The sequence below is a fragment of the Vigna unguiculata genome, chromosome 4, assembly GCF_037176805.1.
Source record: "Vigna unguiculata cultivar grain cowpea cultivar isolate G323 ecotype 2 chromosome 4, ASM3717680v1, whole genome shotgun sequence".
Taxonomy (NCBI): Eukaryota; Viridiplantae; Streptophyta; class Magnoliopsida; order Fabales; family Fabaceae; genus Vigna; species Vigna unguiculata.
The window spans coordinates 46,530,067-46,550,380 of record NC_140795.1 but is presented as its reverse complement, the minus strand read 5'-3'; the positions used below and the strand labels follow the sequence as shown (position 1 = coordinate 46,550,380).

Below are 20,314 nucleotides of genomic sequence, written 5' to 3'. Positions count from 1 at the left end.
TTTAATTAAAAAATAAAAAAATAATCTATTTTAATTCTATTTATAGAAACTTTGTTAAATTTATAAAAAAAATATTTTGTCAAAAGATAATTTTTCAAATTACAAAGATATATTTATCTAAAGTTCAATTGACCAAAAACTCGTTGGTGTTAGCTAGTAGATGTCAACGTGGCTAAATCCTTCGTACTAACACCAACATAACACAACATGTGTTTTTTTTATTTTTATTTCCCTTCTCAGCTAAACTCTAAAATCCACAGTCCTATGCCTCTTATATTTTACTTGAAAAGAACCTCTAAGAGAAATGCTTTATTTTTCTGAAAGTAATATTTTTTATCTACTTGTTATTTAAAAATTGGGAGAAACTCCTGATATTATGGAATGTATATATAAAATTAGTTGACATGTATTATATGAAGCATTAGATGAAGTTGAAATGACACTAAACATTAATAATCATTCTTAAAGTACACCATATCTAATTTTAAATCTAAATTCATCAAAAAGTTAATTTCTGACCAAACCTTACTTAAAAAAATACCATGAACACTGCACTTCCTTTCCCACAGTTTTTTTATTCTCTTTTTGTTTTCTTAAATCTTTTTTACCTCGTGACTTTGTTTCTTATTCCAACAACCACAATGTCTCTTTCATTTAATATAATATTACTTTGCCATTCAGAGGCTGAAGCTAATATTTACTCTGAGATCTATAAATAGAGAGGTTTTATTGAGCTCAACTTCTGTGCCTTCTTTTCAATCAAAACTGTCTTGTTGTAAAAATTCCTACAGCACATGGCTCCAACTCTCAACTTTCATAGGGAACAAAACCAGGTTTTCTTCTTCTTCTTCTTCTTGTTCTTCTGATAAGATTTTCTGATAATATAGTACTGCTATAAAAACTCTTTGGACATCAATATACTGCGAAGAAAGGTTGTGCAGAAATTAAACTTACATTTTTGTTTTCTAACTAAATCTTAAACTAGAGATAAATATATCATGTAAATGAATTGATTATATGAAGTTCTTTATGATAAATTATTGCATGACTTCTACACAGGTTCTTTTCACTGGAAATTCTTGTGCGAAGGTGGTGATACTAAACAGACCTGAGAAACTAAACAGCCTTAGCCATGAAATGGTAAGTTCATAAAGCCAATTCTTAAATGCCTTTAACATCATTTGCTTCCATTTAACAGTAGGAAGGTTAATTAATTAATTGAGCTGTCATTGTTTGGAGCTCAATATATTTAATTTTTAGAGGATACTCCATTTCATACGCTGGATATGCAAGGATGAGTCACCAACGAAATAATGTTAAATTTAAACTAAGAGAAAATAGGTTCTTTTGTGGAAGAATAACAATGGATTTTTCTGTTGTTCTGCAGATTTGTCAAATAAGAAGTAATTTAGAGTTGTATGAGAATGACCCTTTAGTCCAACTTGTGATATTGAAGGTAATAAGATAAGCAAATCACCCTGCAGGTGAATTTTTCTACTATTTGTTGGATACAGAATCAGAAGAAAAAAGAGCAAGATGTGCAGTTTCTTTGATTAATTGAGCTAATTAATTACAACTTTTTCTTTTTCTGAAATTAACTACCTATTTAGTTAAATATCTACATTATTAGTTTATGCATGATAAGTTTCCATTATCAATGATATAGTAAGCATCCTTTGTTTTGTGGTGTTAACTAGGGTAATGGAAAAGCTTTTTGTGCTGGTGGTGATGTGGTATCAGTGATCACGTCTTCACTTGCAGGTACAACTTATCCAAAACTTGCAAAATTTATAAGAACATGTTGAATTAGTGGTTTTGAAACTATATAAGTTGTTGTATTTTAACATTTACCTACATATGAATCTAGGACACTGGACCTATCCAGCTAGCTTTTACAAGAAACAGCTTACTCTGGACCATTTGATTGCAACCTATAAAAAGCCAACAGTGAGTTTGTTAAGTTTCACAAAATTACCTTTTTGTTTGTTTTGTGGTGAAATAGAAGAAAAGTTTAAGAAAAGTTGAATAAATGTGGAATCAGGTGTCTCTGATCAATGGAATAGTGATGGGAGGAGGAGCAGGTCTCTCTATGCCCACAACATTTAGGGTTGTCACTGAAAAAGCAGTAAGCTTCTCTTATCATCACTTCAAAGAATTAGAATGATTCGAAAAGGTTAAAGTTTTCACTTATTTTTATGATCGATTATTCGTAGGTATTTGCAATGCCAGAGGCATCTATAGGATATTTTCCAGATGTAGGAGCCAGTTACTTCCTTTCTAGACTTCCTGGCTTTTTTGGTAGCCTTCTTAAATCTGTAACAATACTCATGTTTCTGTTTTTTGCTTTTTTGTTTTGATATTATTTTGTAATATATGCAGGGGAATATCTAGGGTTGAGTGGAGCACGTTTGAATGGAGCAGAAATAGCAGCATGTGGTTTAGCCACACACTTTGTGCCTTCAACAGTATAATATACTTTCATAATAAGTTTCACTGTAATTGGTTTCGATAATGTAATCTTTAAGAACTATAAATCCATACCAATGAATTGTTTTTTTGTGCAACAGAAGCTAAAGTCATTGGAAAATGCCTTACAAGTTCTTAGTTCTCCAAATGTTTCAACCATTTCTGCTCTGATAAAAACCTTCGCAGAGAAACCAAATGTGAAAGAAGACAGCCCTTTTAGAAGGTAAATCAGGAAAACTTATATAGGTTCTGCTCTTTAGATTTTGTGTTTTTTGAGAATTCAAACACATAACAAATTATTGGTTTTCCACTGTAACCAAAATAAGGTTGGAAGTTATAAACAAATGTTTCTCAAAAGAGACTGTGGAGGAAATAATTGAATCATTGGTAAGTATCTCTCTCTCTGCATCAGTTCATCATTTATCTTTTACAATATTGAATGCTTCGTATATAATATCTGTTTGAATCATATGATAATGTTTTATAGGAAGAACATGAATTACAAAATGGAGCTGAAAAATGGATTACGAATGCATTAAGCTTCATGCGTTCATCTTGTCCTACTAGCCTCAAGATATTTCTGAAATCAGTAAGTAACAGGGATAAAACTCAACTATTATTAATTGTTCATCATAATTTGTCTTTTTCTAAGGAAACGATGTGGTAAAATTTCTGTTACATTATTACTTTTTTTTACAAATTTTGCAATATTAATGAGAATGATTTTGATGACTGATAGATTAAGAGAGGGCGGGTAGAAAAGATTGACCAATGTCTTTATCGAGACTATATCATAGCCTGCCATTTCTTGAGAGGAACTCTCGGCAATGATTTCTATGAGGTAAATATTTCTGTATAAAACATGATCGATGACTTGAATTCTTAAGAAAAAATAAATATGATTCTGAGCAGAAATTTTATTAAAAGAGTGTGATAAGTTATTTTAGTAATTTAAAACCTATTTTGACTTTCTACACAAGCTTATCATAAATAATCTCGAATAATTAAATATATCATTCTAAATTTATCATCTGATTGTAGTATAATTTATAGTTAGTAGTAATCTTCTTAAATTTTCACCTTATGATTTTAAAAGTGATTAATGAAACTAGGGATGACAATGCGGGTCCGTTTAGTAAAGATTTTGGGGAGTTGGATAATAAATTGATAATTGAATATTTTCATCATATTCATATTCATACTATGACATACACAATGTATTCTTAAAATTTTAGCATATTTAAAAAAACATAATACTTGTCTTTTCCAGTTATACAATAATTTGGAATGTTAATGCAAGAGTCCATAAAAAAAGTAATTAATACATGCAAGTGCAAGTTTTTTTTTAATTTTTATGCGGGCTGACCCACGCAGGCTGCGAGCTTATGTGGGCCGGGCCACTGCGGACTCACTACCTTGGCCTGCCCCGCATTTTTTTCGCGGGCCTATAGGCCAGACTCATATTGCCATCCCTAAATGAAACCATTTGATGAAAAAAATGAATATAATATTTTTGTCTAGAGATAGATTTATATATTCGTGATAAAAAGATGTTTCTAAATTATTCAAGTTTATTAGTTTAGAAAAATTTAAACTTAACTAAACTGATTCATGATTTAATCATATCTTTAGTTGGTACGACATTTTTGACACATGTCTCATGCGGGAGGTTCAATAATAGGTTGAACGATAAATTTATTTAATCATATCTTTAGTTGGGTACCACATTTTTGACACATGTCTCATGCGGGAGATTCGATAATAGGTTGAACAATAAATTTAAGTTTTGACTATGATAGATTTTAAATGATTCAAGATGAGAGGATTTTCTATGTGAACGCACAATATCTTCGGTATAAAAAGATGTTAAAGATCTTGGTTTAGTTAAAGATAAAATTTATTTACAATATATAAGTATATAAGTGAGAATAAATTTTACTTTATTCAACTTATCTAATGATGTTAAATCAAACTTAAATTTTACTATGTAATAAAAGTTTTAATCACTTTTTAAGTGTCATCCCTCAAATAAATTTGTTCATATATTTCATCAATAATAAAGTTATAACTATTTTGACTATACATTAGTTTTTTTTCTCTAAATTAGGATATAGAGATTTAGTATTTTTATGTTGTAACAATTCTTGTCTTGGATATACTGAAAAGGGTTCGAGAGCAAAGCTATTTGATAAAGACAACAAGCCTAAGGTACGACATAATATGTAATGTTCCATTTCCATGGATATAGTTTGAATATCTGTTTTAAAGCTATATTTTTTTGGCACTTTTGTTTTGTATTGTTTATAGTGGGAGCCTTCGAAACTAGAGCTTGTTGATGAAGAAATGGTGAATGAATACTTTAGGAATATCAATGATGAGGAGTGGGAATATCTTCGATTTCCTGATAGATCCAATTACCAAATTGTGTGCAAGTTATAGATTGAAGCTACAAGGTTTAATTCAACTCATTCTTGGTGGTTAGCCATATTAACTATTCAACAAGTAATCTATGAATAAAGTGGAGTGTGTCTACATTTACATTTGAATTAAGGTACATAGGAGGAATTGAATTGTAATGTAAATTGAAGTTTTGATGGGACGTGATTCTGTCAGGCTTTTCTATTTTGTGTTTTCTCCTTTGTCTTATATACAGTATCATTTTGAGGAGTAAAAAAATAAAAAATAAAAGAACTGTTCTTTTATCTTTTTTTAAATTTTTTAAGAAAGGAAGTGTTCCTCTTTGTCAATTTTCTTAAAAAATTCGAAAGATTATGATTGTAGAAATTTTATCTTACACCGGTTAATAAAAGGCTTTTTATACTAAGGTATAGGCAGTATAAATTTTTTTCACTTTTTATATAGGTTGTTTTACCCAAAAAGTTGTTTTAAAAAATATTATGTGTTTCTCGTCCCAAACATAATAATTCATTGATCGATCGAATGAAAAAAAAAAATATCACTTTTTATATGGTTGTTTTACTTAAAAAGTTGTTTTAAAAAATATTATGCGTTTGTCGTCCCAAACATAATAATTTATTAGATCGATCGAATGTAATATCTTATGAAAATATCGAAATCTTATGAAAATCAATATTTTAAAAGACAATATAGATAAGAAGACTGAAAACAATTTTGTATAAATTATTGTTTTTGTTATGTTTTTTTTTATGCAAATAGATAATATTTATAGGTAAAAGGAATTTAAAAACATAATTTAATTTAAGGTTAATGACATAATATCTTTAAGTTGGGAATTGTATACAACATCTATTAGCTCCAAGTTTCGAATTACACTAAAAATTCTTAATAAGCTTTAAAAAAAAGACGATTTTTTCTTACAATCAAAATATCAAAAAAGAAGTTAGCAATCTTATGTTTTAAAAATTGAGCACAATCAAATCATGAAGGGATCATTTTAAGTCATAAAATTCATAATTTTCAAGTAAAATAATTCCTTTTAAATTTATGTGATAAACAAAGTTTTCAAATTTATGAATCTGATTAAAATTAGATTTATTATCAATCATTTGAAATTAAATTATTTTTGAGATAAACTCTATATTTTTCTTTTGCAATGCATATTTTTAGTGTAAAGCTTCCTATAACTCAAAAGGAGTTTTAGAATGACATATTATTTTATAAATGTTATCATACACAACACTTCAAATATGTTCATGATATAAAACATCTTTCGTTTTCGCAGTAGAAGATTTTAATGCATCAATTCATACAATAGAAAAAATAGTAGTTTTTGAACATGAATCATGATTTCATTTGTTGTTACATGTAGACAAGATTTTTAAACATAAATGTTTCTAGACTTACTTAAAAATGACTTAATTATATCATGACAAACATATTACATAATATTACCATTTATTTTTTCAATAACATGAATAATGGTCAATATAAAATAGAACAACAATTTTTCTTTCTATGAATGTTAGAAAAAAAATTAAATAATAATAATTATCATAATAATAAAAAAATAGTAATCATAAAGATAGTGGTATGGATAAATGAAAATTGATACGGCAGAACAATTCTTACAACAAAGAATAATTATATGATAAAATTATAAAGAGTTTGGGGTTGATGCACTTATAACACTGGAAACACCTCTAATATATTGAATAACAGAAATAACAAAGAATTACGATATATTATATCTAATGTTTCTTAAATAATGAGGTTTGTTCCTATACATTTTAAACATTAAAATAAGAATAATAATGGATGTTTCCAACTTTTAGAATGAATCTTTACTCTCTTTTTAGATAAGTTCCCTCCCTCGTCCAAAATGGAAGGTTTTCCAAAATGTGTTAATTTATAACTTCATAGACCTTTTAATTTAAAGACTATCAAATCTAAACTTAGAATTTGTACTTAAATTTTGTAATTGAAATAACCAATCTATTGATAATTGGTTATATTAATAAATTCTTAAATTTTTAAGATTTCCACTACAAAATATATACCTACTTATATTTTCCAATTTATTAAAAAAAATATTAATCATCTAGTAAAAGATAATATCTTTTTTAAAATTATCTAATAAAATCTTAATTATGAATGATAAAATACTTATTTCTTAAAAAATTATTTAATAAATTTATAATTATTAAAAATAAAAATAATAAAAATATCAATAAAAAATAAAAAAAATATTATAATAATGTAATAATTTAAATTATCAAATTTTAAATCTAAAAATTCATCAAAAATTTAATTTCTGACCAAAAATTTAATTAAAACAAAAACATAAACAGTCGTACTCTGTTCTCATTTCGTTTTCTTAAATTATTTAGGGGAATGATATGCTGACAATTTTTTTTTTTAACAAACTTGACGGTCCTTTGTCCTTTTCGTAACAAAAGTGAATTTCTTTTAAAAAAATAAAAAATAAAAAGTAAAACAACACTATTGTAGTGTAAAATACAAATTGTCATAGTTTGTCAATATTTTGTTTGTCAAAGTATAATTTTTGATTTTTTTACCTCGTCACTTTTGTTTCTTATTCCAATAACCACAATGTCTCTTTCACTTAATATAATATTACTTTGCCCTTTGGAGGCTGAAGCTAATATTTATTATGAGATCTATAAATAGAGAGGTTTTATTGAACTCAACTTGTGTGTCTTCTTTTCAATGATCTATAAATAGAGGTTTTATTAAGCTCAACTTGTGTGCCTTCTTTTCAAAACTGTCTTATTGTAAAAATATTAATCAATATTACAATTTTTAGTATCTTTTATAAGAACTTTCTGAAATTTTACGTTGTGTTCATAAGTTTACAATCAAATTTCTGGTACATTTAAATTTATTTTTACAAATTTTGCAATATTAATGAGATTGATTTTGATGACTGTTAGATTAAGAGAGGGCGGGTACAAAAGATTGATCAATGTCTTTATCGAGACTATATCATTGCCTCGCACTTCTTCAGAGGAATTCTTGGCAATAATTTCTGAGGTAAATATAAAACATGATTTGAATTACTAAGAAAAATAAATATGATTGGGAGGAGAAATTTAGTAAGAGTGTGTTTAATAATTTATTTTAGAAATTTAAAACCTATTCTGACTTGATACACAAACTTGTCATAAATAATCTCGAATAATTAAATATGTATTCCATTCTAAATTTGTCAACTGATTCCAATAAACATTTAAATTTAATAGTAATTTTTCTTTTTAACTTTTCTGCTCATGATTTTAAAAGTGATTAATGAAACTATTTGATAAAAAAAATGAATACGATGTTTCACATGCGTGGTAAAAATATGTTTCTAAATTATTAAAGTTTATTAATTTACTGAAATTTAAATCTACCTTAACTTTACAGACATTAGTTTTATTTATGTTGTAACAATTCTTCTCTTGAATTTACTGAAAAGGTTCGAGAGCAAAGCTACAAGTTTTAATTGAACTCTTCTTGGTGGTTGCCATAATAACTTTATACAAGTAGTTTATGAATAATGTAAAAGGAATTGACGTTTAATTTAGTATTAAGTAAATTAAAGTTTTTGATGGGACATTATTCTGTCTAGGCTTTTCTATTTTGTATTTTTTCCTTTGTCTTATAGCATCATTTGTATTTTGTATTATAGACGAAATTTGACCGTTTAATACATGGAAAACACAGTTGCATAACCATAGAAAAAAGAGAGGGAAAATTACAGAGACGATTGTGAAAACAAACCAAAGCTTGGATTAATAGTTGTAAAGCCACCATCCACTGCAAGATTATGTCCACTGATATACTTAGACTCATCACTTCCCAAATACAGTGCAGCTTCTGCTACGTCTTCTTCTGTCAAAGCAACCCCTTTCAGATTTGAATAAACTTTTGAGAACCCTTCATCATCTAGTTTGAAGAACCCTTCTGCAAGAGCATTATGAATGCAGTAACATGACACAGAATTCACCCTGATGCCAAATTTTCCAAGTTCAGCAGCAGCATTCTTCGCGAGTCCTACAATAGCATGTTTAGAACTTGTGTATGCGTGAGTTGCAACACCTCCAACGCTCGAACTCACACTTCCAAGTGTTATTATGCTTCCCTTTTTCGCTGGGATCATCACTCTAGCTGCATGCTTTGTTCCCAAGAACGGACCAACCAGATTCACCCTAACAACACGTTCGAAATCAGTCACATCGTTGTCAAGAATGCTGGGTTTACCATCATCTATTATTGCAGCATTGTTCACCATTATGTCTAGCTTTCCATGCTTGGATACAGCTGTGTTAACGGCGTTTTCAACATCGATTTCTTTGGTCACATCACAGTGTACATAGGTTGCATATTCAGTTCCAATCTCACGTTGTAGTGCTTCACCTAGGTTGTCTCGAATGTCTGCAAGCACCACTTTTGCCCCATGTTTGCAGAACAGCTTTGCCATGCACGCACCAATGCCCCCTGCCCCACCGGTAATCAACGCCACCTTTCCTTCTAATCTGCGAAATATTTTACAACCATATGCAAATGAAGTTTTAATCCAAAAACCATCTAGGGTTGGAGAAGATGCAGAATATAAAAACTGACAAATTAGTAATTTTTATTCGTGTTGTCCAGAGTATGAGATGAACCCATGTAACATTTGTGTTCATCATGGGATTGTAAATTAAAGTCCAAATAGCAATACATATATTGTAATGAAAATGAATCAAAATTAGAAGAAAATTCATAGAGTTATATATGTATTTCACCCTAGTTCTTAATTCATCGGCATACCTTCTTGCAAGAAGGGGCAATTGTTGAAAGCATGCCATATTAACGAGATCACTGTGAAACAATTTCTATGCAGATATCTATGAATGAATGCTTTGAAATCGTATAAGCAAAGCTCCTTAAATAATCATGGCGAAAGGGTTAGGTACACTACATTCTATCAACAAATGTATTATTAATCACAATATTTTGAAATTAAGTTAATATGTCGCAATTAATTATTAAGCTGAAAATGTATTGTTTTCTTTTTTTTGCCAACAATGTATATATTTTGGAGAACAGGAAGAATATGTAATGTCAGTACTTGTTAACTTATTATATTTGATTATTATTGTTTATAAAATAAGCTTGCTGGAGGAACAGTGAAATATATATTAAAATGATAGAGAACGTCATTAACTTATATAAAGGTGATTAATAAATATACAATATATACACACTATGCCAAACGAAAATAATATATATATATATATATATATATATATATATATATATATATATATATATATATATATATATATATATATATATGTATATACCGTATACCTAATCCCACTGACCCTTACCCCCTTTGGTTATTTATATACGATCAGTGGCTATTCTTTAATTACAACAGCCATATAAATTTTACTTTATTTACGCATCTATTCCCCCAACCACCCAAAAAATCAAGAAATATATATATAATGGCATGTCTTGATTATAAAATTTTATTTCTTGTAATTATATAAAAAAATGAATACAATAAATCATGGGAGGACTAATACCAAATCCATAACAAAAGATTAAGAGAAGTGTAAAACTGATCAATCAATACCGGTTCAAATAGAAATTTAAGAATTTTGTTACAAGGTGACTTTTAGCCTAAACAAAGATAAAATAGCTATTGAAATTTAAGAGATATTAAACAAGTTTGTTGAATAAATTTTAGATTCCTAAAATGAGATTTCACAAACTATGGGATATTTTTATCATGGTTTCTTGATTGAGGTAAGGAGTTATTCCGTGATTTGGGGGTAACTGTTGGAAAATCTTTATTTGGGTTATTATTTTGTTCCCATTTCTATCCCTCTAGTCAATGATGAGGAAAATAACATAAAACACAAGAACTAACTAATTAAACGTGTTCAAATTACTATTATTGAATATTGACCCAAAGTGTAGATTATTCTCGTTGTTGTAGTTGGCAAGGTTTATTATTTCTAATTGACCACACAAGTAATTTTTTTATGAATTTGTTGTTCAATGTTTAGCACTACAACTAGTTTTGTTACCTAGTCTTTTGTCTCTGAAAATTACAACCACAATCTTTAATTTAATATTTGTTTGCAATATACGTGTATAGTATGATATCAGCCATAAGACAGAATATAATAATTATTCACAAATTAAGGAACATGGATGGTTGACAAGATCTATATATGTATATCTTATAACAAAAGATCTTTATATTTTGAAAAAAAGTTGCCTCAATTTCAATTATAAGTTGTGTTTTTTAAGTCTATGTTCCTTGTTATTTGATTATGACTAAGATTAGTGGAGTTGAGTTCATTGAACAAGATGAGCATGTAGTCACATGAATATGCATATAGTATCCGAGGAGATGTTCCTTCAAATGAATTGTCTCCTTTGATCAGTGGTTAGATTTTTCAAAATCTAACGAAATGTTTTTTTTTTATCATCAATTGTCTCTAACGTGTTCACATTAATTTGAATATCCTCGAACCATCCTTAAATTAAGCAGTTTTTGATGATATTTGCATGTGTTTATTTTAAATATTCACACTCAACAATTCTTGTAGACTAGGATACTAGGATTATTTGTAACTGATGCAACTTTAATCATGACAGCTTGTTAAAGCCCATTTGCCTACACAGTCAACAATTCTTGTAAATTATGATAGTTTTGACTATTTATAATTAATGTAAGACTTAATCATCTTAGTTATTTAAAATAGTTATCTGTATTCACACTCAACAATTTTTGTAAACTACTTGATTGATGTAAGTAAGACTTGATCATGATAGTTTGTTAAGAGGCCATTTGTAATCTTATGATTATTTTTTAAAAGAACCTATATGTTCATAACAAAAACATGAGGAGTTTTTAATATATTTTTTATAAAATTGTATGATAATTTGTTATAAAAAAACATATTAAATTAGCTTCCCAGATAATACGCCATGGATAAAAATGAGACATGATCAGAGTAGGTCATATTAGTGCCAACTTAATCGATATTAATTAAAATAAGTTGATTGTGATATTATTTACTTTTAGTGTTTATATTTATTTAATCTAATGTTATTTAAATGAACATTAATAATTTAAGTTAGTGTCGATTATGTAAATGTTTTTATTTAGATTATGGTATGCCTTTATTAAAACAAATAAGAATAACAAATTATTTTTAGTTTAAAGGCTCATTATTAAATATGATAAATCTTTTTATTTGTAAATTTTCTCTCACTTTTTTTTATATAAATCTCTTCGTATTCATTTTTCTCATCTACAATCATCTCCTTTATATATATACTAGTGTAAACACAGGCGCTATCGCGCCTGTGTGTACGCATTTTTTGAATTATATTAATAATTGATGATATTGTAATGTTATTAATTTAATAAACAAAATAAAAGTATATTTATAAAAAATAAAATAAAATGTACGGAGAAAATAAGAGAAAAATAACTGTTGATGAATAGTAAGAGAAAAAAAGAAAAAGGAGATAAGTAAATAATTTTATAAAAACTTGTAAAAGTAACCGTTAATTTTTAAAAATTTAATAAATAATTGAATTATAAAGGGTAAAGTTGGAATTATGAAATGTGGACACAAAAGAGGGAATCCCCTTTATATATAGTTATATATATATATATATATATATATATATATATATATATATATATATATATATATATATATTTCATCTGCATTTATCTTCTTTTTCTACTACAACTTTTTTTTTTGTTCAACTTTATTGAAGAGAAAGACGTTATACGATACTATTTTTTCTTTTTAAATTACTGTGATCAGCGTAGGCCACACTAACACAAGTTAAATTAATATTAAAAGTGTATTTTATTTAGCGTCATCTATCAACACCAAATTAAATAAATTTTAAAATAAGAAACACAAGTTTAAATTTGGTCTGCACACTAAACTAATTTAAATTCAACTTTAAAATTAATGATGAAGTAGTATTGACTTAACCAAAACTATTTGGAGAGGACCATCAAAAGTCAACTTTTATTTATTTGAAAAAAAATCGCTAATGTTTTAGTTTTCTTTTATTATTATTGTTTTATTATTATCTTTTTAAATATTTTAGATTTTATCTAATAAAATTAAAAATAAATAAATATTGGTTTACATATTTTATATTTTGTATATGAATCAAAATATTTGGACTCACAACAAACTTTTTATTTTAATTTTTTGTATAGTTAGCGGTATTAATTTTATTTATTTTAATACTTATATTATTATTTGGTGTTAATTCAATCTATATTAACTTAAATAAATAAAATATTAAAAAAAAATTAACACCAATTAAGGTAACACTAAAATTATTTATTTTTAATATTTATTTTATTTTTTATTGTTACCGTAAGCTTAATTGATATTAACTTAAATAAATTGTGTTCTAGTGACGTTAAATTAAGTATCTATTTAATAAGAAAATTTAAAAATAATTTTATGTTTTTTTAAAATATGAATCTTCTATACCATATTACTAAGTTAATGTTAATATCGTTGCGATTTTGTCGACATTAATACTTGAAAGTGAAATTTATATCTTTTTTATAATGTTCTTAGTTTAACTCTAGAATCCATAGTTATGTGTTTTTTATAACTTAGATAACAAGACATGATATATTTTACTTGAAAAGAACCTATAAGAGGAATGTGTTTTTTTGGATGAGGGTAATATTTTAAATATTTTGTATCTACTTGTTATCATAGAAAGTTAAAAAATGATACTTTGTCATGCATATATAAAATAGTTTGACATGTATATATAATCGTTCCTAGACTACACTATATCTATTTTTAAATATAAATTCATTATAAAGTTAATTTCAGACCAAACCTTAATTAAAAAAAAAACCACACCAACTCTTACTTTCCACCTTGACTATTTTATTCTCTTTTCATTTCGTTTTCCTACATCTTCTTTACCTCGTGACTTTTGTTTCTTATTCCAACAACCACAATGTCTCTTTCATTTAATATAATATTACTTTGCCATTCAGAGGCTGAAGCTAATGTTTATTCTGAGATCTATAAATAGAGAGGTTTTATTGAGTTCTTTTCAATCAAAAGTGTCTTATTGTAAAAATTCACACTGCACGATCATGGCTCCCACTCTCAATTTTGACAGGGATCAAAACCAGGTTTTCTTCTTCTTTTCAATGAAAATCTTTTTATAATATTATTACATGAATGTTTGATAAACGTCATACAACCCTATAATCAACCTTAAATTTATATTATATTCCAATTTTACTAATACAGTTTATCTGTTAAAACCGGATGAAATATGCTTAGATAAAAAAAATATTAAATTTTATAGTCATTTCAAATTGACTAGCTAGGTTAATTATTCTCTCAATTCTTATAATTACTGTCTTCCTCACATCTTTTAATCTCTAAACATATAAGTTTTGTTCCTTATGATACAACAAGATAAGACTTTCTGATAATATAGTACTGCTATATATACAAACTCTTTTGACAGTGATAAACTGAAAAGAAAGGTTATGCAGAAATTAAAATTACAATTGTGTTCTAACTAATCCTTATAATAGAGATAACTATATAAAAAGATGAAAAGAATAGTTTAATAATGAATCGATTATATGAAGTTCTTTATGATAAATTATTGCATGCCTTCTACACAGGTTCTTTTCACTGGAAATTCTTGTGTGAAGGTAGTGATACTAAACAGACCTCAGAAGCTAAACAGCCTTAACCATGAAATGGTAAGTTCATAAAGCCAATTCTTAAATAATGCCTTTAATATAGATTGCTTTGATTACTAGGAAGGTTAATTAATTGAGCTGTCATTATTATTTGGAGCTCAAGTGGTTTAATTTTTAAAGGATACCCGCTAGATGCAAGGAAGAGTCACCAAAGACAGTTGGCTGTTAATTAATAACAAAATAATGTAAACAATTTTAAATTAAGAGATAGCATCGTTTGTGGAAGAATGACAATGGATATTTTTTTGTTGTTTTGCAGATTTGTCAAATAAAAAGTAATTTACAGTTGTATGAGAATGACCCTTTAGTTCAACTTGTGATATTGAAGGTAAATTAAGCAAATCACCCGCCGGCAAATTTTTTTAGTAGTATTTGTTATATTAAGAATCACAAAAATAACCAAAATTTGCTGTTTTTTTTTTTCAATTTTATTATTATACTATTGAGCTTGTGACATTTTTTTTTCTTTTCTGAAATGAACAACCTATTTAGTTAAATATCTTTATGTGTGATGAGTTTCCAATATCATTATTAACCGTTCTTTCTTTCCCGGTTCTAACTATATAGGGTAATGGAAAAGCTTTTTGTGCCGGTGGTGATGTGGTATCAGTGATTACGTCTTCAGTTGCAGGTACAACTTGTCCAAAACTAGCAAAATTTATACCAAAAATTCCCTAATCCAACATGTTTCAAGAACATGTTGGTTTTGAAACTAAGGCGTTTGATATTTTTAAGATTTATGTACATATGTGTGAATGTAGGACACTGGACCTATGCAGCAAGCTTTTACAAGAAACAGCTTACTCTTGACCATTTGATTGCAACCTATAAAAAGCCTACAGTGAGTTTTTTAAGTTTCACAAAATTACCCTTTTCTTTGTTTTGTGGTGAAATAGAAAGAAAAGTTTAAGAAAAGTTGAATAAATGTGTAATCAGGTGTCTCTTATCAATGGAATAGTGATGGGAGGAGGAGCAGGTCTCTCTGTGCCCACAACATTTAGGGTTGTCACTGAAAAAGCAGTAAGTTTCTGTCACCATCACTTCCCAGAATTAGAATTACCAGAAAGGTTTAATTAGTCAGATTATACTGCTTTTGTTTAGATGTGTCAATTAGGTATCCGTTTTTAAAAAAGTGTCAATTGAGTATCAACTTTTGAAAATATACCTCAATTAGATCCTTTTCGGTAAAAGTTTTCAAAGATCGATTATTTGTAGGTATTTGCAATGCCAGAGGCATCTATAGGACTTTTTCCAGATGTTGGAGCCAATTACTTCCTCTCTAGACTTCCTGGCTTTTTTGGTAGCATTCTTAAATCTGTAACAACACTCATGTTTCTGTTTTTTACTTTTTTGTTTTGATATTAAGTTGTAATATATGCAGGGGAATATCTAGGGTTGAGTGGAGCACGTTTGGGTGGAGCAGAAATAGCTGCATGTGGTTTAGCCACACACTTTGTGCCTTCAATAGTATAAAACTATCACTTCTTCCTTAATTAATATACTTTGATTGTAATTAGTTTTAATAATGTACGAATTATAAATCCGTACAAATAAATTATCTTTATGTGCAACAGAAGCTAAAGTCATTGGAAAATGCCTTACAAGTTCTTAGTTCTCCAAATGTTTCAACCATTTCTGCTCTGATAAAAACCTTCGCAGAGAAACCAAACGTGAAAGAAGACAGCCCTTTTAGAAGGTAAATCAGGAAAACTTATATAGGATTCTGCTCTTTAGATTTTTGTGTTTTTTGAGTATTGAAACACATAACAAATTAATGGTTTTCCACTGTAACCAAAAAAAAGGTTGGAAGTTATAAACAAATGTTTCTCAAAAGAGACTGTGGAGGAAATAATTGAATCATTGGTAAATATCTCTCTCTGCAAAAATTCATCATTTCTCCTACAGTGTTGAATGCTTCGTATATAATATAATTTTGAATCATATGATAATGTTTTATAGGAAGAACATGAATTACAAAATGGAGCTGAAAAATGGATTACGAATGCATTAAGCTTCATGCGTTCATCTTGTCCTACTAGCCTCAAGATATTTCTGAAATCAGTAAGTTCAACAGGGATAAAACTCAACTAGTATTAATTGTTGATCATAATTTTGAAATATAATTATTTACTGTCTTTTTATTTACCAAGAAAGCGACATGGTGAAATTCCATGATGCTTTTAAATATTAATCAATGTTACTATTTCTAATCTTTTATCAGAATTTTCTGAAATTTTACTTTAGTTGTTTGCAAAATATTACAATCAAATTTCTGCTACATTATTTTTTTTTTTGCAACCATATTAATGAGAATGATTTTGATGAGTGTTAGATTCGGAGAGGGCGTGTAGAAAAGATTGACCAATGTCTTCATCGAGACTATATCATTGCCTGCCACTTCTTCAGAGGAACTTTTGGCAATCATTTCTACGAGGTAAATATTTCCCTGACTCTCTTTTGTTCATATATTTCATCAATAATAAAGTTATAACTATTTTGACTATACATTAGTTTTTTTTTCTCTCTAAATTAGGATATAGAGATTTAGTATTTTTATGTTGTAACAATTCTTCTGTTGGATATGCTGAAAAGGGTTCGAGAGCAAAGCTATTTGATAAAGACAACAAGCCTAAGGTAGGACATAATATGTAATGTTCCATTTCCATGGATATAGTTTGAATATCTCTTTTAAACCTAATTTTTTTTGGCACTTTTGTTTTGTATTGTATATAGTGGGAGCCTTCGAAACTAGAGCTTGTTGATGAAAAAATGGTGAATGAATACTTTAGGAATATCAACGATGAGGAGTGGGAATATCTTCGATTTCCTGATAGATCCAATTACCAAATTGCGTGCAAATTGTAGATTGAAGCTATAAGTTTTGAACGACAACCATATGAACTATATTCAACAAGTAATCTATGAATAAAGTGGAGTTGAGGTGTAATTTAGTATTAAGTAAATTGAAGTTTTGATGGGACGTGATTCTCTCGAGGCTTTTCTATTTTGTATTTTCTCCTTTGTCTTATATATAGTATCATTTTGAGGAGTGAAAAAAAAAATTAAAGAACTGCTCTTTTATCTTTTATTTTTATTTTTTAAGAAAGGAAGTTTCTTTGTCAATTTTCTTAAAACATCAAAATGATGAGGACTAAGTAAGTCAAGAATTAAAAAAATTTGATTTTGTTAATGTCAAAGGACTAATGACAAAAATTATAACATTATCATTTTTTGTTAATTTGACTAACGCTAATGTGAGTAATTTTAAAAACATTTTTGTACAATTTTTGTACAATGTTAAAAGTCTTATATCAATTAAAAATAAGACTAACTTAAAATATATATATAAATGGGTGCAAAGGTGGAATAAATGAAAAAAGTATTGATAAAAGACATGTGTGAATGAAAAAAAATGAATGTGGGACAGAGAGTTCAGTGTTGAGGAAGAGAATGAAGAATATAAGTGTGAAAATATTAATATTAAGAATGAGAGAGAAAAATTGTGAAGAGATTTATTATATTTAAATTTAAGCCTTTTGGATTCATGGATACAAAATTTAAATAAGACTAATATCGGTTTAAAATGTCCTAGTGTTATTGTGATAAACATTTTTACTTAATAAAAAAGGTTAAAAGTAATTGACATTATTTGATATGACTCTATTTGTATTTAATATTAGATTTACATCGATAAAATCGATGTTAATTTAATGTTATTATAAATATTTATTAATTAGAAAAGGATTGAAAATTATTAGCATGAATATAGAATAGGTTAAACCGCCTCTATCACGAGCTAAATTATTTATACTTTTATATATTTGAATTTTTTAAAACAAATTAAGCTTTTATATTTAACTAGAATCAATTTAACGACTTTAATATTCATAGTTTAATTAATATGGGTTTGGTCCGTTGGATTGGTTCGTAGGTCTGCAAAAATAATGTAGGTGGGTCAGGTTAGTGAACTTGTAGTGGCCCAGCCTACAGGAGTTTGCAGCTCCCAAGTCTGCATTAAAGAAAACTTCACGTGTGTATATCAGTTACTTTTTTCATGGACTCTTATACTAACGTTCCAATTTCTTTCTTGTATAATTGGATAAGACAAGTAATATGTATTTTTTAATGTGCAAAAATTTAAAGAATACATTGCATATGTCATAGTACGAATATAAATATGATAAAAATGTTGAATTATCAGTTTATCATTCAACTCCCCCAAATGTTTACTTAATTTTATGAACCTCTTAAAATTTTTTTTTTCTTAAACATTAAAAGTTTTATTATAAAAATTTAAAAAATAAATTAAAAAAATAAAACGGATTGACCACAAGTCTACCCTTATACCCACAAGTCTACCCTTATATCAAGCAGGTCAATTTTTTAAGTCCACAATTAAAATGTGGGACAGTACATACCGGCCCGCATAGTATGGGCCAAATCCTAAATGGACAAGACCGGTACACGTTGCCACCCTCCGCTGCATAGGTGACGAAAAGTTATTACACTACAAACACCCCATGCGCTTTTTGACATTTTATTCAACAAAAGTGACTTTATGAGTTTTACAAATTCAGAAATAGACTAAATTTAACAGTTTAATACATAGAAAACACGGTTGCATAATCATAGAAAAAGGAAGGAAAATTACAGAGACGATCGTGAAAAGAGACCGAAAATTGGATTAATAGTTGTAAAACCACCATCCACTGCAAGATTATGACCACTGATGTACTTAGATTCATCACTTGCCAAATAGAGTGCAGCATGTGCTACATCTTCTTCAGTCAAAGCAACTCCTCCAAGATTTGAGTAAACTTTTGAGCTACCATCATCATCAAGTTTGAAGAACCCTTTTCCAGATTCGTTACCAATGAAGTAGGGTGACAAACAGTTCACTCTGATGCTAAATTTTCCAAGTTCAGCAGCAGCATTCTTCGCGAGTCCTACAATGGCATGTTTACAACTTGTGTATGCGTGAGTTGCAATCCCTCCAACACTTGAACTCACACTTCCTATGCTTATTATGCTTCCCTTTTTCGCTGGGATCATCACTCTTGCTGCATGCTTTGTTCCCAAGAACGGACCTATCAGATTGACTCTAACAACACGTTCGAATTCAGCCACATCATTGTCCAGAATGATGTCTTTGGCATCATCTATTGTTGCAGCGTTGTTCACCATTATGTCTACCTTTCCGTACTTGGACACAGCCATGTTAACGGCATTTTCAACATCCTTTTCTTTTGACACATCACAGTGTATGTAAGATGCAGATTCAGTTCCTATGTCAGCTTGAACTGCTTGACCTAGGTCATCTTGAATGTCTGCAATTACAACCTTTGCCCCATGTTTGGAAAACAACCTTGCCATGCACTCACCAATGCCCCTTGCCCCACCAGTGATCAAAGCCACTTTTCCTACTAGTCTGCAAAATAATTGTATAATGTAACAAAAAGGATAGTTCAAAATTTAGCATCAACTTTTACTCTGGACTTTTAATAGTGACTTTTTTTTTTTTTTAATCAAGGATCTGAAATGAGTTCATCTAATTTTTGTCTTCATTGTGGATGGGATTATAAATTAAAATCAAATAGTAGTGTGTTTTATGATTAAAGTGCAACTAATATA

The 20,314-nt window shown here is 28.2% G+C and overlaps 3 protein-coding genes and 1 pseudogene across 4 annotated transcripts; 2 read left to right on the top strand and 2 right to left on the bottom strand.

Annotated features, from left to right (window-relative positions):
* Positions 1 to 744: 744 nt before the first annotated feature.
* On the top strand, positions 745 to 5,065 carry LOC114181117 (putative 3-hydroxyisobutyryl-CoA hydrolase 3). 2 transcript variants are annotated; one of them, XM_028067469.2, is made up of 14 exons: positions 745 to 833; positions 1,060 to 1,140; positions 1,388 to 1,456; positions 1,698 to 1,761; positions 1,868 to 1,947; positions 2,042 to 2,125; positions 2,214 to 2,298; positions 2,380 to 2,465; positions 2,568 to 2,689; positions 2,793 to 2,853; positions 2,954 to 3,055; positions 3,206 to 3,307; positions 4,633 to 4,674; positions 4,774 to 5,065. In XM_028067469.2, the coding sequence occupies exons 1-14, from the start codon at positions 795 to 797 to the stop codon at positions 4,903 to 4,905; spliced, it is 1,149 nt and encodes a 382-aa protein (XP_027923270.2). In that variant the 5' UTR covers positions 745 to 794; the 3' UTR covers positions 4,906 to 5,065. The 2 variants fall into 2 exon arrangements, with proteins under 2 accessions (XP_027923270.2, XP_027923271.2); XM_028067470.2 differs by lacking the exon at positions 1,388 to 1,456.
* Positions 5,066 to 8,501: 3,436 nt separating this feature from the next.
* On the bottom strand, positions 8,502 to 9,800 carry LOC114181119 (secoisolariciresinol dehydrogenase-like). Its single transcript, XM_028067473.2, has 2 exons — positions 9,700 to 9,800; positions 8,502 to 9,422 (listed from the first exon to the last, which is right to left on the bottom strand). The coding sequence occupies exons 1-2, from the start codon at positions 9,735 to 9,737 to the stop codon at positions 8,642 to 8,644; spliced, it is 819 nt and encodes a 272-aa protein (XP_027923274.2). The 5' UTR covers positions 9,738 to 9,800; the 3' UTR covers positions 8,502 to 8,641.
* A 4,231-nt stretch (positions 9,801 to 14,031) lies between these two features.
* Positions 14,032 to 17,756, top strand: LOC114181118 (putative 3-hydroxyisobutyryl-CoA hydrolase 3). The gene is made up of 14 exons (XM_028067472.2): positions 14,032 to 14,095; positions 14,603 to 14,683; positions 14,943 to 15,011; positions 15,251 to 15,314; positions 15,445 to 15,524; positions 15,620 to 15,703; positions 15,899 to 15,983; positions 16,065 to 16,150; positions 16,258 to 16,379; positions 16,486 to 16,546; positions 16,643 to 16,744; positions 17,016 to 17,117; positions 17,276 to 17,317; positions 17,417 to 17,756. Exons 1-14 carry the CDS (start codon positions 14,057 to 14,059, stop codon positions 17,546 to 17,548), a joined length of 1,149 nt encoding a protein of 382 aa, XP_027923273.2. The 5' UTR covers positions 14,032 to 14,056; the 3' UTR covers positions 17,549 to 17,756.
* A 1,473-nt stretch (positions 17,757 to 19,229) lies between these two features.
* On the bottom strand, positions 19,230 to 20,155 carry LOC114180905 (secoisolariciresinol dehydrogenase pseudogene; annotated as a pseudogene).
* Between the last annotated feature and the right edge of the window lie 159 nt (positions 20,156 to 20,314).

Excerpts from the sequence above, each read along its gene's own strand:
- LOC114181117 (XM_028067469.2), top strand. The coding sequence starts at position 795 with ATGGCTCCAACTCTCAACTTTCATAGGGAACAAAACCAG. Across the intron at positions 1,141-1,387 it reads ACAGCCTTAGCCATGAAATG|ATTTGTCAAATAAGAAGTAA; the intron begins GTAAGTTCATAA and ends GTTGTTCTGCAG. Across the intron at positions 3,056-3,205 it reads TCAAGATATTTCTGAAATCA|ATTAAGAGAGGGCGGGTAGA; the intron begins GTAAGTAACAGG and ends GATGACTGATAG.
- LOC114181119 (XM_028067473.2), bottom strand. The coding sequence starts at position 9,737 with ATGGCATGCTTTCAACAATTGCCCCTTCTTGCAAGAAG. Across the intron at positions 9,423-9,699 it reads TTGCCCCTTCTTGCAAGAAG|ATTAGAAGGAAAGGTGGCGT; the intron begins GTATGCCGATGA and ends AATATTTCGCAG.
- LOC114181118 (XM_028067472.2), top strand. The coding sequence starts at position 14,057 with ATGGCTCCCACTCTCAATTTTGACAGGGATCAAAACCAG. Across the intron at positions 15,704-15,898 it reads GGGTTGTCACTGAAAAAGCA|GTATTTGCAATGCCAGAGGC; the intron begins GTAAGTTTCTGT and ends GATTATTTGTAG. Across the intron at positions 17,118-17,275 it reads TTGGCAATCATTTCTACGAG|GGTTCGAGAGCAAAGCTATT; the intron begins GTAAATATTTCC and ends TATGCTGAAAAG.